The sequence below is a fragment of the Zea mays genome, chromosome 6 (assembly GCF_902167145.1).
Source record: "Zea mays cultivar B73 chromosome 6, Zm-B73-REFERENCE-NAM-5.0, whole genome shotgun sequence".
NCBI classification, from domain to species: domain Eukaryota; kingdom Viridiplantae; phylum Streptophyta; class Magnoliopsida; order Poales; family Poaceae; genus Zea; species Zea mays.
Window position 1 is genome coordinate 157,885,351 of NC_050101.1, and position 27,407 is coordinate 157,912,757.

The 27,407-nt window shown below is 45.2% G+C and overlaps 2 protein-coding genes and 2 long non-coding RNA genes across 8 annotated transcripts; 1 reads left to right on the forward strand and 3 right to left on the reverse strand.

The window, feature by feature from the left end:
* Positions 1 to 6,064: 6,064 nt before the first annotated feature.
* LOC103630356 (uncharacterized) lies at positions 6,065 to 10,589 on the reverse strand. Its single transcript, XR_554998.3, has 7 exons — positions 9,830 to 10,589; positions 8,586 to 9,736; positions 8,086 to 8,142; positions 7,431 to 7,459; positions 7,140 to 7,287; positions 6,619 to 6,934; positions 6,065 to 6,534 (listed from the first exon to the last, which is right to left on the reverse strand). It is a non-coding gene; the product is annotated as an uncharacterized lncRNA (long non-coding RNA).
* Positions 10,590 to 10,664: 75 nt separating this feature from the next.
* Positions 10,665 to 13,135, forward strand: LOC103630357 (protein NRT1/ PTR FAMILY 3.1). The gene is made up of 3 exons (XM_008651417.3): positions 10,665 to 10,995; positions 11,119 to 11,914; positions 12,008 to 13,135. The coding sequence occupies exons 1-3, from the start codon at positions 10,887 to 10,889 to the stop codon at positions 12,903 to 12,905; spliced, it is 1,803 nt and encodes a 600-aa protein (XP_008649639.1). The 5' UTR covers positions 10,665 to 10,886; the 3' UTR covers positions 12,906 to 13,135.
* Positions 13,136 to 13,437: 302 nt separating this feature from the next.
* On the reverse strand, positions 13,438 to 18,262 carry LOC100281420 (peptide transporter PTR2). 3 transcript variants are annotated; one of them, XM_008649578.4, is made up of 3 exons: positions 17,988 to 18,262; positions 14,552 to 15,264; positions 13,438 to 14,476 (listed from the first exon to the last, which is right to left on the reverse strand). In XM_008649578.4, the coding sequence occupies exons 2-3, from the start codon at positions 15,112 to 15,114 to the stop codon at positions 13,576 to 13,578; spliced, it is 1,464 nt and encodes a 487-aa protein (XP_008647800.1). In that variant the 5' UTR covers positions 15,115 to 15,264; positions 17,988 to 18,262; the 3' UTR covers positions 13,438 to 13,575. The 3 variants fall into 3 exon arrangements, with proteins under 3 accessions (XP_008647800.1, XP_020394525.1, NP_001147810.1); XM_020538936.2 differs by having other exon boundaries at positions 14,552 to 17,784; NM_001154338.2 differs by having other exon boundaries at positions 13,481 to 14,476; positions 14,552 to 15,335; positions 17,988 to 18,244.
* An 8,218-nt stretch (positions 18,263 to 26,480) lies between these two features.
* On the reverse strand, positions 26,481 to 27,385 carry LOC103630359 (uncharacterized). Of its 3 annotated transcripts, none has more exons than XR_002263256.1 (3): positions 27,301 to 27,385; positions 26,786 to 27,213; positions 26,481 to 26,719 (listed from the first exon to the last, which is right to left on the reverse strand). It is a non-coding gene; the product is annotated as an uncharacterized lncRNA (long non-coding RNA). The 3 variants fall into 3 exon arrangements; XR_002263257.3 differs by lacking the exon at positions 27,301 to 27,385 and having other exon boundaries at positions 26,786 to 26,890; positions 26,970 to 27,298; XR_002748553.2 differs by lacking the exon at positions 27,301 to 27,385 and having other exon boundaries at positions 26,786 to 27,280.
* Between the last annotated feature and the right edge of the window lie 22 nt (positions 27,386 to 27,407).

Consider the following 27,407-nt stretch of genomic DNA (forward strand, 5'->3'; position numbering starts at 1 on the left):
CATTGGGGCCTGACTGCTGCTGGGCTGCCTTCTTCGGACATTGCATCACCCAATGGCCTTGCTCTCCACAGTGGAAACATGCCCTGTTTCCAACTTGAGCTGGTGCTGCCTGACTGTTCTGCGGATTTGCTGGGGCAGGAAGACGAGGTGCTTGCTGATTCTGCTTCTGAAACTGACCTCCTGACTGGTTGCTCTGACGATTCTGGTACTGATGCTGAGGATATTGCCTTTGGAACTGCTGATACTGCTGAGGTGGACGCTGGTTCTGCCTGAACTGCTGAGGTTGATTGCCTGAGAAACGAGGACGATTGCTGCTTCCAGGCTGGGGTCCACTGATCTTGCGCTTACGATCTTCCATCTCCTTGCGCTTTCTCTCTGTCATGATCGCTCTATCAATCAGGTGCTGGAATGTCGGGAAGGTGTGATTCATCAGCTGATACTGCAGAGGGTCAACCAAGCCTCTCAGGAAACGGTACTGTCGCTTGGCGTCGGTGTTGACATCTTCAGGAGCATAGCGAGACAACTGCAGAAATCTGTCCCGATACTCACTGACAGACGATGACCCTTGCTTAAGGGCTAGGAACTCCTCCTTCTTCACTGTCATCAGACCTGCAGGCACATGGTACTGACGAAAGCTACCTCTGAATTCTTCCCAGGTGATGGTGTCGGGGTTGGCATGGGTGGCGAGGTAAGACTCCCACCATGACTGGGCTGCTCCTCTCAACAGACGGGGACCATACAGAACTTTCTCCCTGTCATCGCACTGAGCGGTATGCAACTCCCGCTCCACAGTGCGCAGCCAATCTTCAGCATCCATGGGGTCAGAAGAATGAGCAAACGTTGGGGGATGACCTCTCATGAATTCAGCACGCTTGTCTCTAGGCATCTGAGGCATCTGAGGCTGGGGTGGTGCTTGCTGCTGCTGCTGCTGCTGCTGAATGGCGGCCAAAGTCTGACCGATGGCTTGAACTGCCTGAGTCTGCATCAGAAACATCTGCTCAATCGACATCGGGGGCGGGGGCGGCAGGTGCTGCTGCTGGGGCACCTCATCCTGCGGAGCGGCTCGCTCCTGCTGAGCACGCCTTCCTCCTCTACGCCTGTTCTCTGACATCTGCAGAACGCAACCACACATCAGAACTGATCTGGCAAAGCTTGCAGCATAAGAAAAGAGTATAGAATTCTCCAACAGCACTGAACAGATGAGCATCTTCACTGATCTCCAACACAGACCACACAGCTTCTCAGATAAAGAGGAAAGGAGAATAATGGGTTTCCCAACTATATAACTAATTTTATTGACATGGTAGGTAAACCAAAATGCAGGGGATGCCCACACTCTGGTGACAATCATTACAAAGATCCAAACCAAACATAGTTCATCATGACAAACATAAATGCACAGGATATAGCAAACTACCCTGTCTAACTAAAACTAACTAAGACCGAGACTAACGCTAAGACTGAAGCTTCCATGTATATATTTATTTCGTATTAATTACAAGATCCAACTCTAACGATCTATGGTTCTAGGTTTATCTTGGTCTTGCAGGCGGGATTGCCATAAGACTGGTGTCCACGCTGAGGTGAGCGGTACGGGTGCTGAGTCCCAACGGGAGCGGGGGAACCACCGTCCAGATAACGACGTTCCGCGCGCTCAGCCCGCAGCAGGGCGATCTCAGCACGAGCCCTACTCAGCTCGTCTAATGCATGGTCCAGCTCCGTGTTTAGCACGGCGGCTAGGTTGACTGTGCTGCTCAACCTAGGATTGCCCTCACCGACAGGTGAGACAATCACGCCTCCTGTGCTGCCAGATGAACGGCGGGGGTAATACTTCAGGTCAAGACCGTCAGCTGCCCCACCGAAAACCGAGCAGTAGTGCGAAAGCGCACGCCGTGCAGCATCTTGCATGGCTGCCTCAGCTGAGTCCCGCTCAGAGATAGAATAGTGCTCTGAACAGGCCTCTGCACCCTGGAGACTGTCCTCCGGGCAGCGCACCAAGCAAGTTGCCTCCCAGCGGTCCGGGTAGACCCCGCGACTATGCTGGTAGACCACACAGCGATACTCGACGGACCAAGTATGCCGGTCAAATGCCCGACGTAGCAGGGTGTCGAGCGCATCGTGGAAGTGACACCCGCGAGCAGCGTCGCGAGTGATGGGTCGAGCAACCCATCCTTCCGGCTCAGGGTTAGCAGAGAAGTCGGTGTCGTGGCTCGAGCTGTCGTCGCCATCTCCGTCGTCTGGGTCTCCTCCAGCAGCTACTCCAGAAGCTGGGGCGCCCAGTGGTGGTGCAGGGGGCGGCTCCAGAGGAAGCACAGGGGAGCAGCTCCTCACGGACTCTATCTCCTGGTGGAGCGAGAGGGAAGAGCTCTGCTGCTCCTGTCGTCGACGCTCCTGCTCCTCACGCAGGCGGTGGTGTAGTCTCTCCAAGTGGCTGGACTGTCCGGCCACGGGACGGCGAAGCGGACGCTCAGCAAGGCGGGAGGGTAAGAAGGGGATGACTGACTTTCGTGCAGTGTGTCTAAGTCGAGCCATCTACAAAAGACATCGCAAGCAAAAGGGTGAGAACAGAATTAATATGACCAGCAAGTAATGAATCATAAATAGATGAAGGATTAGAATAAAACATGATTTTCAGCAAGGTATAATATATAGTAGAACATAGGTTTGGTCGGTATGACCAACTTTTGAAGGGATATCAAAGTCAAGGTAGGGACAGAGGTCTATAGTCCTTAGAACGACCATTCTACTCTAGGTTAGCGGTCCTACAGTCAGCACGGCTTTGATACCACTTATGTCACACCTGGTTTTTAGAAGGCAAACCGAATGCGAACCATGTACGTGCCAGGATCAGTTATTCACGTACACAGCAGTTACATAATATGGACATCATCACACAGTGCTCAAAATAGTATTAATAAGGGAAATAGTCGATTACATCATACGTCTGAGACGTCCATATAGTTCTTACAATAAATCAAAGTGCGGAAAAGAAACGTAGATAACACGGCCTTCACAGGCAGCCGACTGGGGGTTGCCGCTAACCCACACCTAGAACTCGTCGTAATCTTGGAACTCCTGGAAGTCTCCTTCCACAGCTTCATCTTCGCCTGAGCAGTGGTTGCAATGCTGACAACCTGGGGGGGGGGTTTGGTGTGTAGAGCAAGGTGAGTACACATCAACATACTCAGCAAGTATCCTGTTTGGCTGTAGTGGACTAGCTTTATGTGGGGATAAGTCAAGCAGTTGCTTTTAGTTGGTCAGGTTATTACTTACTAGTAGAAAGCCAAGTTTTAGCATTAACCCAAGTTATTAACCCGATGTACCCTTTCCAAACGGAAAGAATACCACTTACCAGCATCATAGTCATAACCAGAATCAACAGTCTCATAACCACCTGTACCACAATGTCTCTGATCAAGTACCACTAATCACTGGAGCTCCCTTGGCCGCTCATAACCGCGAGCACGGCTGATATATCAGTTTCATAACACTCTGCAGAGGTTGTGCACTTTACCCACAAGCCGTGATTCCCTCTCTGGCCCGGGCTTGCAAGACCCTTATTCACTCCCGAGGTGAATGGCCAGGGATTCACTACGAAGCCTTTACAAAGATTCCCCGGGGCTGTAGCCACCCGTTAGGTTTCCTAAATGCACCGCACTCCTCCCCAAGGGGCGAACCCAAACTTGGCAGAGCGAGCCGCATACACCGAGCCCCATTGACGGCACGACGGCTAAGTGAACTACACCCCGGATCCTCTAATTATTCAGCTAAGGGCACCCCATTCCACCCTCATGGTTGCACTGTTTTCCCGGGCGGTCATCCATAGAACAGGTCCTTACGGAGAGGCACTCGAGAAACCGCTCGAGCCCCCTTGAAAACCACAAGTATAATCATAAAGAATAACGGGAAAACAGCGTATCATAGATAATCACATCATGTTCATTGATTAGAGTTGAGCAATAGCATCAGACTAAGTAGTAATAATCCGACCCAAATAGGTAAACAAGGACATGGATAACAAAAGCTAGTCAATCCTTAGGTATAAATGTGTAAAGCGGGAGGTGAATTAAAGAGTGAATAGGACATAGATAGGTCAAAGGACACTTGCCTCCACCAAACGACTGCTGCTCAGGGGCTTCTCCTGCGAATTCCTCGGGCTCTTCGACCGGATCGTTCTCTATGCGAGCGCAAACATACATACATACATCCACATATTTAATACAAAAGAACAGTACACCATACAAGATAACAAATAAAGCGAATATGCATCAAGTATGACATTTGATAACGCATTTGTTATGGTTAGAAAGAAACGGGAAAGGTCTCGCAGGGGGGTTAAATCTTATGCACTAATGACACAATTGGTTTTTAACAAAATAATTCTGTTATACATATTTATATATACTGATGGAAACCTAATCACTTTTAGTTGATCAACATTGCACAGGGTAAACAATTAACTACGTGAATCAATAGCATAACGGAATTTTAAATTAAACTTCCTATTTTCCCATAGCATAAACAGTGATTAGCCTACTTAAAATACAGTAATTATGATCACAGAAAGTAAATAAAATAAAATAAAAAAAAATAAAAAAAAAACAGAGGGGGGGGGCGGTTGAACCGGCCCTAGGGCGGTTGAACCGGCCCTAGGCGGGGCGCGGGCGGGGCTGCGGGCGGCCGGGCTGGCGAGGGCGGGGCGGCCGAACCGGCGGAGCGCAGGGGCGGCCGAACCGGCGGGGCGCAGGGGCGGCCGAACCGGCGGGGCAGGGGGCGGCGCAGGGGGCGGCCGAGCCGGCCGTGGGGCGGCCGAGCCGGGCGAGGCAGGGGGGGGCGGGGCGGCCGAGCCGGCCATGGCGGCTGGGCTGGGCGGCGGGCGGCCGGACCGGGCGGGCAGGGAGGCGGCCGAACCGGCCATGGGGAAAGGGGAGAGGGGATGGGGGAGGGAGGAGAGGGGGAGGGGGGAGCTCACCGGGGAGGGGCGCGACGGCGAGGGGCGGTCGGCGGCAGGTGCGGCCGAGGGCGGCGGTTGGGCAGGGGGCGGCGGCGGCTTAGGGCAGGGGTAGGGGCGGCGGCTTAGGGAGAGGGAGAGAAAATGAGAGGGAGGGAGAAAGAATTGGGGGAAAAAGGGGAGGTGGGGGGGGGGGCGGTTGGGCCTATTGGGCCCAAGGGGGGGCGCGCAGGGGCCTGGGCCGGCCGGGGTCGGCCCACGGCGCGGGAAAGAGAGAAAAAGAGGAGAGAAAAAGAGAGGGAGAAAAAAGAAAGAAAAGATCTTCTCCACATTTTCGAAATCCGATCTTTCTACATGAATGCAATTGCGCTTTCAAAGCAATCAAAAGAAATGCAAGGGCGGCATGGTGCATCAAACAACATAAAGTATTTAGGGTTTTTATACGTACGGGAATTCCAAACCGAATCCCGCTAGAACTTTGGAAAAGGTCAAGGTTTAGCGAAGGGAAAAAGAAAAGGAAAAGGTAACGCCCGAATTTTGGCGAGTAAAGAAAAGAAAAAATTCAACTGCAAAAATTCGGGGCGTTACACGGAGGCAGGCCGAAGATGGGCCGAAAGCGGAGGAGTGCGGGCGCGTGGGAGAGGGGAGGTCGTGGGCTTGGGCCTGGATTCGGTCCAGCAGGGGGAGGAGAGAGCTTTTTCCCTTTTTCTTTTTACTTTCTAATTTCTATTTCCCATTTTGCCCCTTTTTTCTTTTGAACAAAAATTTTGTGGATACTCTAAGTGTTTAGAAAATAGAATCTAAGTGAGGTGCTTTGTGATCAAACAAAATGTATGCATATGATGAAAGAAAAACTAGTGGAGGTATTGGATTTAAAGGATGAAGGGAGGGGGAAAAGGTGGATTAGGGTTTCAAACCTAGATTAGGATTTTTGGGATGCTACAAATAATCAGAGGAATGACTAAACCACGGTGCCTTGTTCATTCCAGAGTTAAGAGTAATGTGGGTGTGGGTTTTAGCCGGTACTCCGTATCTATCTCAGATGAGTATGCAAATGTAGATATATCTAGGAAACAAAAGTTGATTATTCAGAAAATCTGAAACGACAATAGATTGCAAAAACAAAAGGATGCTCTCTGAAATCTGATGTTTTTTCTTTACAACCACCACCTATGCTGTCATAGAAGAATTTTGTTTGAACATGAACCTTTCACCTTTTTACATAGAATAGAAGTCCTGATACACCTATTTTAAGGAAACTCGCTACCAAAATATCCAGAGTGTCATGTTTACGAATTACAGTGGTGTCTAATCCAAATTAAAATCATAGGCAAGGTAATCTGATTGATGTTCAGTGCATAGAAACACTTTTTAATGAGAACACCACTGAACTTCTATTATTTCAAGGGACACATCAGAAGTTATTAGCATCATAATATAGTAAGTCGGAAAAGATGTCCCGGGATGGGACTCACGGACTGTACATGTTCCTAAATTTGAAACGCTAAATGCTCACCATCTCTTCTGCCAAAAGCATTTTTGCTACTCTCACATCTGCAGTTGCTGGAGCATCCAACACCTCCCTTTATTCAACCAAACATTTAAAACATAAGTAAAATCCAATAGGTACAATTTCAGATGAGATCATCTCAACTTCAATGAAGTACCTGATAGCATTCACAGTATTTCTTGAGACAGCTTGACTTCTTTCAATATTTTTGAAGCTGGAGTATTATTAGGCTTAAGCTGCAGTCACATTAATCATTTCCACATCAATCATAGGCTTAAGCTGGTTGCCTTCAGTTCCATCACCTTTTGATATGATGTCTAGTTCAACTTAGATGCCTGGTCAGTGTTTGGCATCACATGACCATATAAATTATGAAGAGCCTTTTCTGTTAATGCATGAGAAAAGAACTCAACAAATCCATACCCCTCTGACTGTCATGTTTGCCTATTGCGGATAACTTTTATTGTAACCACCTACAAAAATATAAGATAGAAAAATATAATAAGATTACAAGTCAAAAGGTTTTGGAAGCACAAACACACATAAACAGAAAGAAGAAATAGTAAGTGATGCTTGATTAGCATTAACCTCATATGTATCCAATAAACATACTTTCAACTATGTTTGAAGAAAGGTTCCTATTAGCTAATACTCCTAGCTAGTAAAAAGTATACATACAAGTCGCTTTGTCCATATATTTTTGTGCATGTTGCTTCTCTTGATTTATCACCACCGGCACCCCGCTTCTACATAGCAGGGTCAATGGTAGCTCTAGCGTACCATGGAAGCTCACTCACAACTCTACCAGTAAACTGAGCATGCTAAACTGTTAATGAAAAACAAACAGCATGAGATTCGCAGATAACATCAGCAATCAACAACAGATAAATGGAATGGTACAATGTCAATACCTATTGTAATTGTAGTAAAACAAAGACAAAGAAAGGAGCAAGGATCAATAAAACTTACATGCTGAAATAGCCCTACCAGTTGGCATCCTGCACAAAGGGACAAAAAACAAAAATATGATCTTGTCAGCATAATCTTATCAACATAATCTATAGGAGGAAAGACTACCTTTGCACATACCCATTAACAAATCTGACCAACTCAAGTGAGTTACAGATGTCTCTAACAATAGCATGCATCCAAAATATGAGCTTGAAGAACCTATGTTGTATGATTAACCACACAGGCGAGCACTAAAAACTACTCTATGTACAACTTAGCATCCAGAAAAGAAGTCTAAAAAATCAAAACTCTGGTCATTGAAAATAAATCACAAGACAGTTTCAAATCCTAAAGAGAACACACATGGTGTGTAAAAGCTAATCATTCTGTTGGCATGGTACCTGCATGATCAAGGTGCAATCAATATGAGTGTCCTTGAGCATGGTACATTCTTGACTATTAATTGAGAATTTGGGAGATAAGCATCAGCCACATCCTTAATATAAGTAAAACACTTCTTGTATATAAATAAAGAAGCCAATGTGTTAATGCTTAGCACAAGTAGTGTCAAGTGTAAATGATTGTGTTCTGTGTTAATTCATTCTTTATATACAATACGAGTTGAAAGGGATAGTTGTCCAAACATGCTCGAATAATTTACAACAATACTAACCCTATGAAGCTCCAAATAAGTTGTGGCCAAATGAGCTTGTGGATGACTGCCCAAATGCTGCAATTGAGATAGAAGGTGAGAAGATAATAAAAATTGCACAAAAGAAACAGAAAAAGTATATACTCTATCAGGGTGGATTTCTAAAGCATCTGTCAGTCCCATTGCATGAAGTTGCCTCCCAAAAGCGGCAAGGCCATATGCATATTGTGCAACATTTATGTGATTCAGGCAATCTGTGCAGCACTAAAAAGCAAAGAAACATGTATCTATCAAGTGCATCATTATTTATTCACATTATTGGCCATGTTATTCATTATTCCGACAGAGATAAAATAGAAAAGGTTCTACTTCTGCAATTGAACTGTGCAGTGAAATATTTGCACCAAAGAAGTTATTCGAAGAGTGGCAATCAATCTCCATATTTGCAGTAAAATATTTGCACCAAAGAAGTTATTCTATCTGCACAGTAAAAAAGTTTCAACAATGCTAATCAACCCTACCTCCAGAGTGGCAATCGATCTCCATCTGCTTACACATTTCCATAAGCACAGAGTGCAAGCTCTGTCGGAATTCGGATCCACCCCAAGCTTATTCCCCAGAAACACATCACAAAATACACATGACAAAAAATACACGGAGTTCACTGAAACACAAAAACATTATTCTCCAGAGACTAACATACTGAATTGCAGTTATTAACTTCAATAAAATCTGAAACAGGTTGTACAGTATTTAACCCCAATAAAATATGACACTGCATTCAACCTCAAATTGTGATTTTTCATTGGCAATTTTGAGCTATTGTAGTCCAATAACTGCTAACGGACGATCCCAATAACTGATATAGACGGCATCTTTATTCCTGAACCTCTAAATTGTCCACAAAATACGTATTTTCAGTTTCAGTCGTCAATTCTCAAGTGGACGTCCATGAATGAAGTGCATTGAGCATTGTGGCAAAGATGGGGCAATTTGCTTGAGAAGTTAGTGGGTTATGCAAGATAACACAGTCGGCTTAAATTAACATACTGACAGTAAATTACAAACATTGAACACTACATATATGATGCCAGGTAATGTGATTCAAAGGTCTCAATTATTTTTTCACTAAATTTCTGAACCACTAAATTGTAGCTATAGAGTAAACAACTCGGAACAAGGATCAGAAGCAAAAATAATTAGCTTGCATCAGAAGATCCCTACCAGTGACAAAATAATTAAGACCTACAGTAAAAAGAATGCATAGAAAATTAGTACGCATTCCCTTTCTACATGCTTCTTTATGCAGTTTTATCCCAACTACGTTTTATCCCAACTACGCATGTCACCCATAATTGGAATGTGGGAAATGTTGCAACACACAAAAACTGGTAACCCAGTTGTCTCACCTTGTAGCCATGGGACGATCAACGATTCCTCCCAGTGGTGGCTACGCCTGCGCAACTAACCTCTGCTATTATCCCAACTACGCATGTCACCCGTAACTGGAATGTGGGAAATGTTGCAACACACAAAAACTGGTAACACAGTTGTCTCACCTTGTAGCCACCGAACGATCAATGATTCCTCCCAGTGGTGGCTATGCCTGCGCAACTAACCTCTGCTATATGAAGAAGCAGATGCTTTTTATTCCCGAGAGGCAGGAGGATGGCTAGCACCAGAAAAACCAGAGTCAGAGGATAGACAGAACCAGAAACGAACGCTAATAAAATCAAAGAATGAAAAACTAACATACTAAACTCACGTGAACGTGTAGGGGAACACCAAGCTGTATAGGTCGCGGAGCTTTACAGACCGACACCAACACCGACAGGAAGCTGTATAGGTCGCGGAGCTTTCGCGGTGCCGTATTTCACGATGCTTCCATAGGAGGTCTGCGAAGGCCGGCTATTTGATGTAGGTGTGCGGCGGTTTGCCCGCGTGGATGTCGGCGCAGATTTTGCGACGCGCTCAGCTGGGCGAGGGCACGCGCGGATCGGGGGAGGCGGGGGCATCATGTGCGCTGGATCTGGGCGCGGATGTCAGCGCGGATCTGGTGCCCAACAAGACGACGCGGGCATGACAGCGTCGGCAAGACGGTGTAGAGTGCGCGAAGGTAGCAGCTGGGCGAGAGATTTCACGGAGGTAGCAGCTGGGCGGGGCGAGGGCACGCGCGGATGGTGTGCGGAGGTTTCACGGATGAGCTTGAGGAGCGGCGGGCGATGGCTGGTTTCGCGGCGGGGGCGTGCGGAGGACGGGGTTTTCGCTGGCGCGGGCGGCCTTTGCGGGATTGGGGGGAAGCGGCGGACGGCGGGTCGTGCGGCAGGTCGTGCGGTGGATGCGGCCGTTGCGGGCGTGCGAGATTCGCTGGCGTGGGCGTGCGGGAGCGGTGATTTCGCGGCGGCGTCTAGGGGCGCGTGGGCGCGCGGCGGACGGCGGGGCGTGCGGCCGTTGCGGGGTGGGAATTAGCGCGTGCGGGTAGGAGCGGGGGCAGTCACACTGCCCCCTTAATTAGACTGCCCCATTAATTGTTAGTAGAGATTAACAAGTATAACTCGGTGCATACTGCAACGATCTGTCGGATCTGAATTCCTTGACTCGCCGTTCGCTTGCCTGTCTCTACTGCCCGCCTCGCTGTTCGCACGCTGGGTTGGTCCACTGGCTACCGAATCTTGCGCCGATGTAGTTTTAGATTAGGGAAACTGTCCACTTGCCAATTTGCCACTGGATTGCTTGTTATTTTAGCCCTTCATCTGTGCTGCGCTAGTACTTCTGTATCTCAGTATCCATAGCTTAGTCCCCTACGGGCTACAGTAGTAAGGATGACTGACAATCTGGTATCAAGCATGGAGACTGCAGCTCTGGCCGACGAGGATGCATCGCCGAAGAAGACGAAGCAGGGCGGCTTCAGGACTATGCCATTCATACTGGGTGATTGCCCTTGCTTCCACCGAAATTTTCCTCTCACCAGATCGCGATTCAAGCAACCTTTCCATGAGCATATACATACTACTGCGAACGACTGATGCCCGCCCCCCTGCACCTGCATTGCAGCAAACGAGATCTGCGACCGGTTCGCGACGGCCGGCTTCAACGCCAACATGATCACATACCTGACGCAGCAGCTGCACCTGCCGCTCGTGGAGGCCTCCAACCTGCTCACCAACTTCAACGGCACCGCGGCATTCACGCCGGTCCTGGGCGCCATCATCGCCGACTCCCGTGCCGGCCGCTTCTGGACCATCGCGGGGGGCGGCGTGCTGTACCAGCTCGGCATGCTGGGCCTCGTCGTGTCCGCGCTCGTCCCCGCGCTCCGCCCCGCGTCCTGTGGTGCCACTGGCGCTGCGCCCCCGCTGACGTGCCAGCGCGCGAACGGCGGGCAGCTCGCCATGCTGTACGGTTCCCTGCTCCTCACCGCGCTCGGCGGCGGCGGCATCCGGCCCTGCGTCGTGGCGTTTGGCGCCGACCAGTTCGGCCAGCGCGGCAAGCGTCCTGGCGGCGAGCAGCAGTGGAGCTACTTCAACCTCTACTTCTTCAGCATGGGGCTCGCCGTTCTGCTGGCGCTCACCGTGGTGGTGTACATCCAGGAGAACGTTGGGTGGGGCTGGGGGTTCGGGATCCCCGCCATCGCCATGTTCGTCTCCGTGCTCTCGTTCGTCGTGGGGTACCCACTCTACGTGAAGGTAAAGCCCCAAGGAAGCCCCTTCAAGAGGCTCCTGCAGGTCGTCGTCGCGGCGTTTAAGAAGGGGAAGGACTCCGTGCCGGAGGACGTCGGCTTGCTGTACCAGAACAAGCAGCTCGACGCCCCAGTCGCCGCCGACGGGAGGCTGCTGCACACCGATCAGCTTAGGCAAGTGCTTTTGACTTCTTGCTTATTACTTCAGACGTTGGTTTCATGTGCATTACAGAGGTGGTTACTTGTTTATTGTCCTCCCACGTGAAGGTTCTTGGACCGAGCGGCTGTACTGACGACGGGAGACCTTTCCGACTCCGGCGAGCCGAACCTCTGGCGTGTATCGACGGTGCATCGGGTGGAGGAGCTCAAATCCATCGTCCGCATGCTGCCGCTGTGGGCAGCCAGCATCACGGCGATCGCGGCCGCGTCGCACAACTTCACCTTCGCCATCCAGCAGGCGCGCACCATGGACCGCCACCTCACCCCGCGCTTCCAGATCCCGCCGGCCACAATGATCATCTTCACCACGCTGACCATGCTCGTCAGCCTTGCTCTCTACGACCGCGTCTTCGTCCCCGTCGCGCGCCGTTACACGGGGCGGCGGTCGGGTGGCATCACCTACTTCCAGCGCATGGGCGCCGGCTTCGCGGTGTCCGTCCTCGGCGTCCTGGCGGGCGCGCTCGTGGAGGCCAGGCGGCGCCGCGTGGCCGCGGAGCACGGCCTGCTCGACAGCCCCAGCGCGGTCGTGCCCGTCAGCGTGTTCTGGCTGGTGCCGCAGTACGCGCTGCACGGCGTGAGCGACGCGCTCTCCACGGTGGGGCACATGGAGTTCCTGTACGACCAGTCGCCAGAGAGCATGCGCAGCTCGGCGGCCGCGCTGTTCTGGGTCGCCGGCTCCCTCGGGAACTACCTGGGCACGGTGCTCGTCACGGTGGTGCAGAGCGCCACCAGAGGGGTGTGGCTCCAGGACAACATCAACAAGGGGAGGCTGGACTACTACTACTGGCTCGTTACATTCCTCTTGGTGCTCAATCTTTTCTACTACATCGCGTGCTTCCATTTTTACACCTTGAAGACGTTCGAGGTGGACGCCGGCCGCACTAATGGTGGAGAACGGCAGCCGGAGGCTGCGGAGCCTTGCCATGTACAGGTTGGAAGTTTGTAGTGAGAGAAGCTTTCAGGGACCTGTTTGCTGGGCGTGTCAGGTAGGGTAGATGTAGATCTCACTTCCGGTTTCTGCACTCCTAGAAAGTGGCAAGTCTCGCTGTAATTGACATGTGACTATGTTTTAGAACTCTGCTCAATGATTCTCTAGCTCCCAGCTCTAATGCTCTATAATTATCTAGCTCCAAGAGTCGATTTTCTAATAGAGTGATTATGAGTGATTATCTAGCAGAAGTGAATCTATTTGACGAAAACTGTTTGACAAATAGTCTGAAGTGATTCAGAGGTTAGAGAGTAAAAGAGCAAGTTGAGAGTGGTGGGAAACATTTTTTTTTCTCTTACTTTATAGTACAAAACATAGACTAGAATCACTAGATTCACTCCAATCCGACCATGTAGCAGTTTAGATTTTTACTGCTCGACTTTACCGGAGTGATTCTTACTAGAACCGGAGCTATGAGAGCTCTGTGTTCGCTTTGCCTTGTGCTGGACTGGAGCAAGTCCGCTCCTGATTGTTCAGAGTCCAGAAGGTATTCAGATGAAAATAATTAACAAAATGGTTAACTAATTCAGAACTGCTTTAAGATAGGTGCTATTTTTTAAAGAGATGTCGAAGTACAATTATTTCATCCGGACCCAAGCCTTCTTGTTGGGATCCGGATTTGCTCACTCTAAGCTTCCACACCTTGCTTCTTGGCGTCGTCGGTGCCATTGCCATGGTGGTAGAGCTCAACCTCCTCACCGCTCACCATCTCCAATGGCTTAAAGGTGTAGTACTTAACGCAGATGAAGAAGTAGACGAGGTTGACCACCTCCAGAGCCACGACTAGCCAGTAGTAGTTGTCTAGCTTCCCTCGGTTAAGGTTGTCCGGGAGCCATTGCCCGGTTCGCTTCGTCTTGTCGTGCACGATGGTCACCAGCAGCGTGCCGAGGTAGCTCCCGATCGAGAAGGTCAGCCAGTAGAGCGCCGTCGCTGAGCTCCGCATGCTCTCGGGTGCCTGGTCGTACAGGAACTCCATGCGGCCGACGTCCATGAAGGCGTTGGCGATGCCATGGATGGCGTACTGCGGCACCAGCCAGAAGACGCTCATCGGCAGGGTGGCCTTGGGAGCGTCGAGCAGCCCACTCGCAGCGGCAACGGACTTGCGTCTCCGCTCGACGACCGCGGCCACCACGTTGGACAGCATGGCGATCGTCAGTCCCACGCCCGTGCGCTGGAGGTGAGTGATGCCGTTCGGGCGGCCAGTGAAGCGGCGCAGCACGCGGACGAGCACGCGATCGTAGAAGGCCAGGGTCAGCAGCATACCGAAGTTGGTGAAGATGAGCATGGAGGCCGGCGGGATCTTGAAGTGTGGCGTGATGTCACGGTCCATGGTACGAGCCTGCTGGATGGCGAAGCTGTGATTGTGCGACGCCGATGTCACCAGGATGATGCCGGCAGCACAGATCGGCAGCATACGTATGATCGACTTGAGCTCCTCGATGCGGTGCACCGTCGACAGCCGCCATAGCTTCGGCTGACCCGACGGCAGCACGTCGCCGTCCGTCACAATAGCCGCCTTGTCTAAGCACCTAAGGATCGGGAAGACGAATCAGCACGTGCAGATCAAATGTCCGACTCTTATTTCTCATTTAATCTTAACTTACTTTAGCTGGTCGGTGTGAAGAAGGCGTCCGGTGGTGGAGATGCCAGCGTCGAGCTCCTTGTCCTCGTACAGGAGGCTCGGGTCCGGCACGACGGCTTTCCGCTTCTTGTATGCTGCGGTAGCGACCTGCGCCAACCGGACCAGGGGGCTGCCCCCGGGTGGCATCCTGATGTAGAGCGAGTACCCGGACACGAAGGCGATCACCGCGGCGACCATGGCGACGGTAGGCACGCCTATTCCCCAACTCCACCCGACGTTGTCCTGGATGTACACCACGGCGGTGACGGCCGCGAGCTTCGCGAGCTCGACGGCGAAGAAGTAGAGGTTAAAGAAACTCCACTTGGGCTTGGCGCCCCGGTGCCTGTGCGCGTTCAGCTCAAGCTGGTCGGCGCCAAACGCCATGGTGCAGGGGCGCGTGCCCCCGGTGCCGATCGACGTGCAGAGCAGAGACAGGTACAGCACGGAAATCTGGTAGGAGGACGCGCGCTGGCAGTCTGCAGCGTGCTTGGCGCAGGATGGCGGGTGCAGCGAGGGGAGCGCGGCGGAGAGGGTAAGGCAGACCATGCCGAGCTGGTAGATGATGGAGCCGAATGTGATGGTCCAGAAGCGGCCGGCAAAGGAGTCGGCGATGAGACCGCCGATGAGCGGAGTGAGGTTAGCAGTGCCATTGTAGTTGGTGATGATGTTGGAGGCCTCCACGAGCGGCAGGTGCAGCTGCAGGGTGAGGTACGAGATCAGGTTCGTCGTGAACCCCACCGAAGCAAGCCGGTCGCAGAAGTCATTCGCTGCCGTACGTCGTGCACATCCATGCCAAGAAATATTAGCTTCGACGAAGACAGTAAAATTTTACAATTGCTAGGTGGAGGCGCGTTCTTTTTTACAAGAAATGTTAAAACTAAATAATAAAAATTCTAACAGTAATGAAAAATATGTTACCCTTAAGTTCTTAACTTGGTTGACGTTAGTCACCATCGTCAACAATAATCATTACATCTATTCAAATTTCTAATAACAATAATTAGAAACATATGTCCATTAAGCTCACTAACTTTAAGCAATATAAGCTACATCCTAAATCTAGATCTAAATTACCAATCTCAGTAATACAAAAAGACAAAAAAAAAAGAATAACCCTTAAATTACCCCCCACATCTTCTATTAATAAATAACCTCTTTAATTTGTTTAAACAGCCCAAATTTATCATCACAAAACATGTATAAATTAAATATCCATCAAATCTATGTACTTTACGGTTCATCATAAATCAACTCTTTTCTGAAGTATTTTGTAATGCTCCTCCAGCAGTTAGAACTAGAGCCACACCAAATAGACTTTAAGGGGTGTTTGAGACTGCTTCAAATTCTAGCTATAGTTTATAATATAAATTTAAATAATATTAAATATTTTAAATTTAATAAAAAAATAAAATGATGCATCTAAATGTTTTCTAAAAGATTTATAATTCTAGCTTCACAGTTTTTTGAAGCTTCTAATGACTTGCTACTAACTTCACCAAACTTTTTAGAGCTGGAGTAATCCTAAATATAATCTTATCAAATGAATTTTGATGGATATAAAGTAACTAGAATGCAAATAAATTTGGATCCAAATCCACTATCATCTCTAGTGGTGGTCAACGTCGTCGTGGCAGTGGTGGCACTGCCGCACCGGTGATTGTGATGACGGTGGTAGCATGACCGCATCCCTTGAAACAAGCCGCGTACCACCCACTAGTATCTTTTATGACTGAAAAATCCTCGATTCCGAGATAACGGTGTATCTCTAGTGAGTAGTGACTTTCAGCGCCTTTGGAGTATGCCCACATTTTCTAAGCCGATTTTAGAGCACCTTATCTAACTGAATATATATATATATATATATATATATAGCATATACCTCCAGGGCTCTCACTCTTTCGTAGTTAATGTATTTTCACACTTTCGAAATCGTTCATGCATACAAGGGCCTTTGGAGGTAGCAAAAGTAACATGCATGTACAAATCAAAGAATTCTTGGGCACCAGACAGAAATGTTCAGCTTTTGCATTATTAAATAGGAGCCACTAAGCTATCCTTCCTAGAAGTTTAAGGATTGTTTGAATACACTAGAGTTAATAGTTCATTAGTTTAAAAAATGCTTGTAAAATTTGCTGGCTAATAAACATATAGCAACTATTAGCTTAGACTGTTTAGATATTTTTAACTAATTTTAGCAGCTAACTATTAGAGCTCTAGTGTATTTAAACATGACCATAATTCTGAACTCGGATAAAGTCATTTTGTTTTCATGAGAACAGATAGCCACAACGTGTGTGGGCGTGTGGGTACATGTAAACAAAGCAACACCTCTGAGAAATAATATGTCGCTAATGGTTTCATTGGTTGGTGTCTTGACATCAAAAGCTTGGCAGTATAGAATCTGCAGTACTCACAAAGCAGATGGTACGTTGATACTGTTCTACAGGTTGAATTGTTCGATGTAATCATATCCAAAAACGTTCCTGTTTTTAGTAGTTTAATTGCCCCGTGACGTGCCAATCAAAATAGACAGGTTTGACCACGAGGGAAAACAACAAAAACTGCTACGAAAAGCAGGCTGCCAGATGGGCATGGATTGACGTGCTATGTGGTATCGTCCATCAATTCGTGTTAGCAGATGCAGCGTCCGCTCCCGTAGCAACACCAAAAGGTGGCGTGCATGCAGGGACCAGAATTGAAAACTGGAAGGTGTGCATGCAGGGATCGGAATTGAAAATTCGAAGGAGACAAAAGAAAAACACTTAAACATTTACAATAACGGGCCGTTTGAATCTATTTATTTTGGAGGAATCAGAATTAATTAATAAAATAGACTATTTGGCTTGGATTTTGATATTTCATCACTTTTCAAAGCTTACGTATAAGTCTATCTCAAATTTATGAGATAGAGTTTGGAAAATGATTTTATGTATCAATGGAATATGTTTCTATACTGCAACTTATAATACGCGACTTACTTCTCTATAGTAAAATATGTAGCACATAAATATTACTCGCATATCTAATAATAGTATATAAATATATCTTGCATAAAATTATATTAGCTTAATTGATCTTTATCTAAATTATTATTAGTAGAATGAAATTTAATTCGAAGATCAAAACCGGGCATAGTGAGATTTTTGGTGCTGCTCTTAGCCTCTTATAGGTGGACCCGCCCCATGACCTGCTGCTAGCTATCTTTTAGTGAACAAGCTGCATGAAAAAAAAATTGGAGGTGGTAATTTTTTTTCGGAAGGTTAGGATTTATAAAATTCGTGAAGTAAAATGGAGAGTTGGAGGCTGAATGCAGAGGGGGCAGCTCAAGATATCTAAGCAATTCCAGCAGGAATCTAAGCAAAACAGATCGAGCATATGGAGTACTGATAGTAGCAGGACGGAGTGGATACGATACTCACCTAGGATGAAGGGCATGCTCCTGAACCCTCCCCGTTGCTTCGCCGGCAACTTGGACGCCGGCGCCGCCGCGTAGGCATCCTTCTTCTCTCCTCTGGCATCCTCAGCCATGGCGCTTGTCTCCCCCCTGCTTCAGTTCAGAGAAGAAGCCGACTACGGCCAGTGGAAAGTTATATGAGGTAGATATGGTTAGGCACCGGCTGCCAGTGCCGGCACCAGCACCAGTAGCCTTCCTTCACTTGTGATGGGCGTGAGAATTGGAGACGGGTATGCGTTGTACGCACGCTTTTATAAAGGAATCGGGTTAAGATTGGATTGGAATTGGATGGATGTCCGCGGGAAAGCAGCGGTCTGGGAATAGGACGTGCTAACCGTGCTGCAAGGCTCTGCCACTGTCTTTTTTTTAATTTCTTTTATAAGGATTAGAGTATGATCCATAAAGAAGAACTATACATTTTTTTCATTGAAAAGAAAATGTTCACATAAATTTTAGTTTTTTATAAGAATCTAAATTTAGCTGAAGAATACTCGAAGTTAGCTAGTTAAGGTCAGTTTGTTTCATGTTTTTTGGTTTCTGCGAGCCAAAACCTAAAACAAACAGCAAGTTACTAAGTTTGTAGCTTTTAAAAACTAGAAAGCTAACTTCTAGGGAAATAATCTGAAAGTAAAAAAAAACAATTCGAAGAAGCATTTTTTTTTACTTTTTATACGGAGATTCAATAACCAGAAGCTAAAAGTCAAAATTCAGTTTTTGAGCTAAAAATCTAAAAACCACGGCTAAATAAATAAGCCCTTAGGACTAGACGCATGGCTATTCACTCTACTAGTTCAGCTCAGCTCACATTCTAATCTAGCTGGCTCGATTGAGACGCAACATCATTGAGGAGCTCCGGGCACTGATCCTTCCATCCACTGCAGTCTCATCAGGTGCCATGAGCAAGTCAATTTGATTATTATTCGCTTTTCACCACTTGCTGCTCTAGATTTTGTGCGTACCTCGTAGGATAGCCGTGCGTTGAGCAAGAGGTGGAGCTGAAGCATATCTAACAAGGATACACTTATGAGTGCAAGTATCTATAATATAGAGGTGTAAATATATAAGGTACTCTATCCGTTTTAAATTATTTGATGTTTTGATTTTTTCTAGATACATTACTTTTACTATATATTTAGATATAATGTATATCTAAGTATATATCTGAAGTCATAAATCTAGAAAAGCTAAAATATCTTACATTTTAAAATCGGGTGAGTAAAAGTTGAACAATTCTTGAAACAAACTTTTCTCCCCCATTTTCACATCTTTAGTAATCGGAACTTTCAATGGATTTTCAAAAGAAACCATATAGATCGCCTTTATTCCTAAAATTGTACTCTTGAATCACTCACAGATGTAGGATTCCTTACCAAGGCATACCTTAGCATTTCTTTCTTTTTCATCCTACTTCTATAAGGTTTATGTAGAGCTCAGGTAGAGATAAACGTTACTACATACTTGCATTGCATATATTGTAAAGTCAAAACAAAGGTCCAAGAAGAAAAATGTCATACTCTTAGACCAAGATGTGCATGCTTGTGGAACATGGTGATAAATTTTATTATACATCCTAACAAGCATGATCTCTCTCTAACTTATGATTATTTTGAGACGTGGCTATCTTTTCTTTTATTGTTCTTTTTCCAAAGCACAAGCCTTCATATGCTCATCTTTGTGTTTTCTATGCTTAGACTCATATGTCCATTTTTCTCTTTTCTCAACATTTTTCCATATAGCCCATGTCTCTTTGGCAAAAAAAAATCTTTGAGATATCACACTATGAAACTTTGGAGTACTTATTTGATGGACATAAAAGGCATGATTAAGGCTAAGCATTACTTTTAATAAGTTGGTCAAAATTTTATTAGCAATTACTAAGTATAAGTGTATACCAACCCAAATAAATGATTGATCACAATTAATAATAAATCCCACGATGCAGCAAATGACAGGTAAAGTTTAATTCCATAAATTACTCATGTGAAGGTCTGAGCCGCTCTTGACTGTGAGCACGACTGATATATCAGTTTTACACTCTACAGAGGTTGCATATCTTTACCCACAAAAACGTGTTTCCCTTTTAACCTGGGTTAGCTAGACCCTTAGACACTTCCAAGGTGAATGGCTAGGGATCCACTGCGAAACTTTTACAAAGTTTCACTAGCATGAGAGAACCCGCTACAGTTTCCAACAGAAGGGGGCGATATAGGAATCCCTCGTCCGAAAAACCATCACAACATGATCGAACTGAGAACCTCCTTATACCGATAGCTTCCCACACCATGCTTTCCTAATTAATTGGCCAAGGGCGTCCCATTCCACCCTTGTGGTAGCACTGTTGTCTCGGGTGGTCGCTCTATGTTCCAATTAACAAAATGATCTTACCATGCATAATAATAAAGCCAACAATAGTAATAAAGCATGATCATGAACATATATAATATTGATCCCTCAACCAGATAAAGCTATAGCAAGACTACCCAATAATTCATTTGTATGCAAGGTGTAGGGTGAACAAACTAGGTAATCTATTATGCCCCATCAATTTAACCTAACCATGCCATGGTGATTATCAGAAACAAACATTCTTAGATAAAAAATGTGATCAAAGACACAAATTACCTTTTACTTGCGATAACCTGAGGCTTAGATATCTCTCCAAAGTTGGGCTTTAGGTTCTTTGCTTCTATCGTAAATATATACATATAGGCAAATAATGAATAAAAATAACATTACACCAAAGATGTAAACAAACCACACAATAATATTCTATGCGACGCTACGAAATCGTGGGTTCGAGAACCACTAAAATCGATGTTAAAACGAAGGAGTTACGGATAGAACATGATTTTTTGGCGCAAAATTAATCACTTTAATAATTATTTATAAAAATCATAGGTTAGAACTATAAATTAGATTAACTAGATTGCCTAGCTAATTAACATTAATTTAAAAATATTTATTTAATTAATTAAGTGGCATGATTAAAACAATTTTATAACTATGTACGCAAAATTAATATGAACTTAATGTAATTTGAACAAATTTAAACAAATTATTTCATCCATAAGATATCGTATTTTTAATAAATTAGTAGGACTGTATGGAAATAGGTGACATTATGCGATCTGATTGGTTAGATCGATTTGTTAAAGGTGATAAAGGTTTGTTTACAAAGGCATGATCCAGCTATTGCCAACTTATCAAGATTGCACCTACTATAAAATCTGTGTTGCATGGCAGTCTTGTATGTAAAAAGGTTTATGGTGGTAGTTAATCTATCATTCGGAATGCCCCAAGCTTATCACGAGGGAAAGATATCTAACCTACCACCAACTTACCTTTCAACCTAGCCCTTCGATCTCGTGCTGCTGCTGGACATCTCTGTTTTTTTCATAGACTGACGATGAACCAGAGATCCGATCGACGAACCGAAAGTGCGGTGACGAAGCTCTCACTGAGCCAATCACGACGATGTTCTAGGTTGCCCCTGAAGATGAACGGACATGGAGAAATTTCTTGCAGGGGTTATCGCTAGAGTTGGGGAGGAATTTAAACTTTAACGAGATGGTCGTTGCGGCTTATGGCTATGAGCTTAGCTGGCGGCGGCATACTGTGGTTTGTATAGTGGGGCATTGTTATAGAGGAGATGAGTTTATGGTTGATGGCTTGAGGTGTTAGGATGGTGTGTATTTATATAGACAGGAAGATGGACGATTACATGCCAGATCTAATCTGGTACTCATCTGTTTGAATCCAATCATACATGTTTGGAACTCTAACTTATCTCTCTTATTCCAAAAATATTATTGTCATATTTATATGCTTAGAGTACTAATCACATTAGACCTCCAATTTAAATAAATCTTAGAATATATTTTTATTTAAATTTTAAATTAAATTTTTGGGTGTTACACGTGAGTTGAAAGGAGCATTTTCTTAAATATTTTATTGCAATTTACTAATTTGTATCGACTTTACCTAAAGGGAAGCGTACAAACAAACCAACCAAACATACATCAATACATTATATTAGCTTATATTTTATTTTTAATTTCTACTTTCTATTTTAAATTTAAAATTCAAGTCTAATTTAGAACTTCTAATTTCAACTTTCTATTTAAAATTTAAGTCTAATTTAGAGCTAAGTTAAATTTTCTTTTTTAAACATAAATTGCAACAAACAAAAATTCAACATGGATGCAAAGCATTTTCTTATTAATTAATTTATCTATTTAAGCAAATGGTTCAAACAATACATATAACTCAGTAGGAATAATTCATGTAAGATGTTTTACCATAATAATTATTTAAGAAAATAATTCAAGCACATTGCCAAATTTTTATATTTAACATTTATTTAAATTTTAGGAAAATAGTTTATTTTAACTTTATTATAAAAACTCTTTAAATTTTAAATCTTTTAGAGAATTTTACTTAATCCTAAAAATAGCATTTTGGTGTCTTACAACTTATCAAAAAGTTGAAGCAACTAGTTCACCTCCCTCTTCGCTTTCTCTTCCTTTTCTTGGTTTCTCCTCCTTGCTCCTAGTTCTAGGAGCGGACTTGTCGGTGTTTCGATTCTCGCTCTGACAAGTAAATTTTTTTACGCGTGTTCCGAGCTCTGGACGGTGTGTGCAATGGGATCAAGATTTCTGCTAGTTCGAGCATAACGTCCCTACATCCAGCCATTGGCGGCGTGCGCTACGACACCATTGATCATCAAAGCTCGTAGTAGGGGTTACAAGCAGGCAAGAGAGAGAGAGGAGAGACTCCCAAGTATTTTATTCATGGTAGAGGTGGTTACAACGTGGAGTCCTAGCTAAGTCTCGGCTTGGTGTCGGGGCTCCAGCCTCCGGGTCCTCCGATCCTCCTGTTCGTCGGACATCTGGGCATCGTCTCGTTAGGATCTATCCTTGAGGTCGAGAGCACTCCGGGGAAAAAGAACCCCTTCTGTCCGGGGCCTGTCCTCCTCCTTTTATAGGCTAAGGAGGTGGGGGTCGGCCCATGGTGTCTTCCTCAGGAAGGGGTCGTCGGGTGATGGTAAAAATGAGCGTTCTACCATAGGGTAAAGCCATGTGTGCATGTGGTTGCCTGGCTGTTTCGTATTATTTATTGCGGACACGCGGGCAGCATGGGGCCCGAGCACCCGTGGCGAAGCCACCAGGAGGGCCAGGGTGGGCCTGGCACCCCCAACGGCCCAACCAGGTCATACCAATATTGTATCTTATAGCCCATTATCTTGCTGCCAGTTTATTATTTGGTAGTCTGAAACCCTTAATTTTTTCCATCAACACACGATGGCCGGAAGCCGCATCGTGCCGGACGCCGCATCGTCTTTCACTTATACTTCTCTGGCAGCGAGCACCTGGATGGCCGAACGCCGCATCGTCTTTCACTTATACTTCTCTGGCAGCGAGCACCTGGGCACCTGGCTGTCGCACCTGGGCTGTGCGGCTGGGCACCTGACACTCTGGCCGGCAACAGCGAGCACGCATGGCCACAGGGGTAGTCGGGTAGGGAGCGCAACAAGCCAATAACCAATAGGTAAGGACGTAAGGTTTCAGGTTTGTCTGGTCTTTGATTTTGATTTTTTAGAAGCTAGCTAGGTGCCTAGGTAAAAGAATGAATTAGATAATTATCAGCCGTCAATTGTGTTTATTTGGGGCATTGTTATTATGTAATTTTGTATCTACTTAATTTCAGCCAAGATGAAGAGAAAACTCAAGACAATTGATTGCTTTTTCCAACGTGATAATCCTAGAGCTACTCCTGTCGAAAATCCTAACCTAACCAATGTGCAAGATTCTGATCCAGTTAATTTGCATACTGAGGCAGCTGAGCTAAATCAACAAGAGACTTTAGCCACGACATTTGAGAGAGACCCAGGTAAACGTGTTCAAATTTTGAGGCTACCTTTTGATCAACAAGATGAAGCTCGGAGATTTTATATGTCGGAGGGCCCATATCAAGTTATATTAGATGAGTACCCATTGAATGATGCATCTCATGCTAGTCGGTTCTAGAGCAATTGGTTTAAACAATTTAGTTGGCTAGAGTATTCACCTCATACAGATCGTGCTTATTGTCTCCCATGTTTTGTTTTTTCAAAGAAACCAATTGGAAAGTATGGATCAGATACATTCACAGTCAAGGGGTTTAACAATTAGAAAAAGGTTAATGAAGGAAAGGAATGTGCTTTTCTAAAACACATGGGAAATTTTGGTTCTGCCCATAACTATTCTGTTGGCTGTTTCAATAATCTGAAAAACAGTATGGCTCATATTGACAAGGTGATGGTTAAAGAAAATGAGAAATTAGTTGCAGAAGCAAGACTAAGGCTTACGTCTACCATCAATTCCATTAGGTAAAAATCAGTTTGTTTTTGTATGATGTTTATACATTATTATCATCATCATCATCTTGATAATTTAATATCTTACAACCTTGCATGCTATGTAGGTGGCTAACATTTCAAGGTTGTCCATTTAGAGGCCATGATGAATCTCAGAATTCATTAAATCAAGGCAATTTTCTTGAAATGGTCAAGCTTTTTGGCTTCATATAATAAGGAGATGAAAGGAGTTGTGTTAGAAAATGCCCAAGAAATGCCAAATACACTTCATCTGATGTCCAGAAGGAAATTCTAAGCATTGTTGCACGGAAAGTGCAAAAATTAATAAGAGAAGAAATTGGCACTAGCAAGTTTTGCATCATGGTTGATGAAGCTCGAGATGAATCTAAAAAGGAGCAAATGGCAATAGTCATCCGTTTTGTCAACAAAGAAGGACTTATCAAGGAACGTTTTCTTGACCTCGTTCATGTGAAGGATACTACTGCATTGACTCTTAAGAACTCAATTTGTGCTGTCTTAACTGCTAATAGCTTGAGTATATAGAAGACATCAGAGGCCAAGGTTATGATGGTGCAAGTAATATGAGAGGGGAATGGAATGGATTGAAGGCTCTAATTCTAAACGAGTGTCCATATGCATATTACATTCATTGCATGGCTCATCAACTGCAATTGGCTCTAGTGGCAGCATCAAGGGAAGTGCAAGAGGTACACAACTTCTTTCAGCATGCAACTTTCATCATAAATGTTGTTGGTTCATCTACTAAGCGCAATGATGAGTTACTAGCTGCACAAGCTGAAGAAATAGCTCGTGAAATTGAATTGGGAGAGCTTGACACTGGACAAGGTGCAAATCAGATGAGCTCTCTACAGAGGCCAGGGGACACTAGATGGAGTTCCCATTACAAGTCAATCCAAAGCTTAAAGAAGATGTTTAGCGCCACAATTTGAGTCCTACGTAGTATTGCAAATGATCGTTCAGTTTCAAAGTATTATCGTGGTGATGCTGCAGGTGCACTACAAATTATTGTCAAATTTGATTTTGTGTTTATTTTGCTCATGATGGAAAAAGATTATGAAGATTACTGATGTGCTATGTCAAACACTCCAAAAGAAGTCAATTGATATTTTAAATGCACTAGATTCAGTTTCCAATACTAAAGTCTTACTTGGTAACTTGCGAAACGATGGTTGGGATCCTCTTCTTCAGGAGGTCAATTACTTTTGTGAAAAGAATGACATCGATATTTTGGATCCGAATCACAAGTATGCTTCCTTTGGCTAAATTATTGCACAATTATTATTCATATCATATGAATTGATCTTATTTGCATTTTATCACATTTGTAGGTTTGTTGATGTGACCAAATCTCGAAATAAGAATGATAACACCACATTTTTCCATCATTATAAATTTGATGTGCTTAATGTCGCAATTGATCAACAACTGAATGAGATAGAAGATTGATTTGGTGGCCAAGCGACAGACCTTTTATCACTTTGTGCTTCCTTGAATCCAATACTTGACTCTTTTGACATAGAAAAGATATGCTCTCTAGTGGAAAAGTATTATCCTGTAGATTTCTCAAATCAAGAAAGAATGCACACTACACCAAAATACCTAACTTCCGAGGGCCTACACCGTAGGAAGTTAGCGCAAAACTCTCGGAAGTTATTTAAACCGTCGGAAGTTAGCCGAAACCGTCGGAAGTTAGCCCGTCGGAACAAATTAGTCGGAAGTTAGGCTAACTTCCGACGGACTCTCGGAAGTTAAAGAAACTTCTGAGAGGGCCGTCCGCCGCTCGGAAGTTAATAATTAACTTTCGAGGGGGCGTCCGCCTCTCGGAAGTTAATTGCTGACGCCGTCCAGCACGGACTAACGCCGTCCGCGGAATAACTTTCGACGGCCTCTCGGAAGTTAACCATTAACTTCCGAGAGTTTTTCACGCCTCTCGAAAGTTAATATGACCAGCACTTAATATACAATTTGTTTTTGGCAATTCAACACATTGCATACATAACAAATATATATAACAGCCACAAATATATATATAACAGCCACAATACACAACATATCACATATAACATCTAACATACATAAGAATTCACAAGACACAAGTCTCACAAGTCAAATCCACCTCGACATAAGAATTCACAAGTCTCACAAGACACAAGTTTGAAGTCTCACAAAACACATCGAATGAAAGCCCACTACTGTCGATCAACATCAGGAAATATCGAAGAGTGATGCTCGCTACCTCCACTCGCGAAGAGCGTATTGACAAAGTCTAACCCATCATCTTGTTGCTGCGCCGGCAAGGTAGCTGGAGGAGTCTCATATACCTATACAAATGACATTCACGGAGTTACATCGTAATGTAACAAGTAAATTATGATAAATTTGCATACCTGATGTTCGGTAGGTGGAGGTGGAGGTGAAGGCCAAGGAAAATGTATGGAAGGTGGAGGTGGGGGGGCCATCGGAAATTGTATCCCTTGGGCTTGTGCTAGTTGCTACCAAATTTCCGAACACATTAATGTCAGTGTTTTAAATCAATACATAACTTAAAATGAATGATCTTTTTGAACTTACTTGTATCAGTGCTTGTTGTTGTTGAAACTGAGTAGCATAGTATTCTTGTTGAGCAGCATGCTGCCTCAAGTATTCCTCCTGAACCCTTTGCCGCTCCTGATGTTGCCTAAGCTCTTCTCGTAGTTGCTCAACTTCTGCAGTATCCTGAGTAGAGCGACGGGAGCTACGAGCAGCAGACCTCGACGAACCTCCCCTCTGAACCGTCACCTGGCTCGAGTCGATGACGTTATCGAAAATCGAGTACCTTCAAACAAGTAACATCACGACAGATTCAAAAATAATCTATTGTACTTAAACCGATGAAATAAGATAAGGTATGTAGAGTCCACACCTTCCATGGGGTTTTCCACCACTTGCATACACAGCCTGAGGATCAATAGGTGCGGTCCTCCAATCATAGTCCGATCCGTGCTGACTAGACATCGCCTCAACATATGC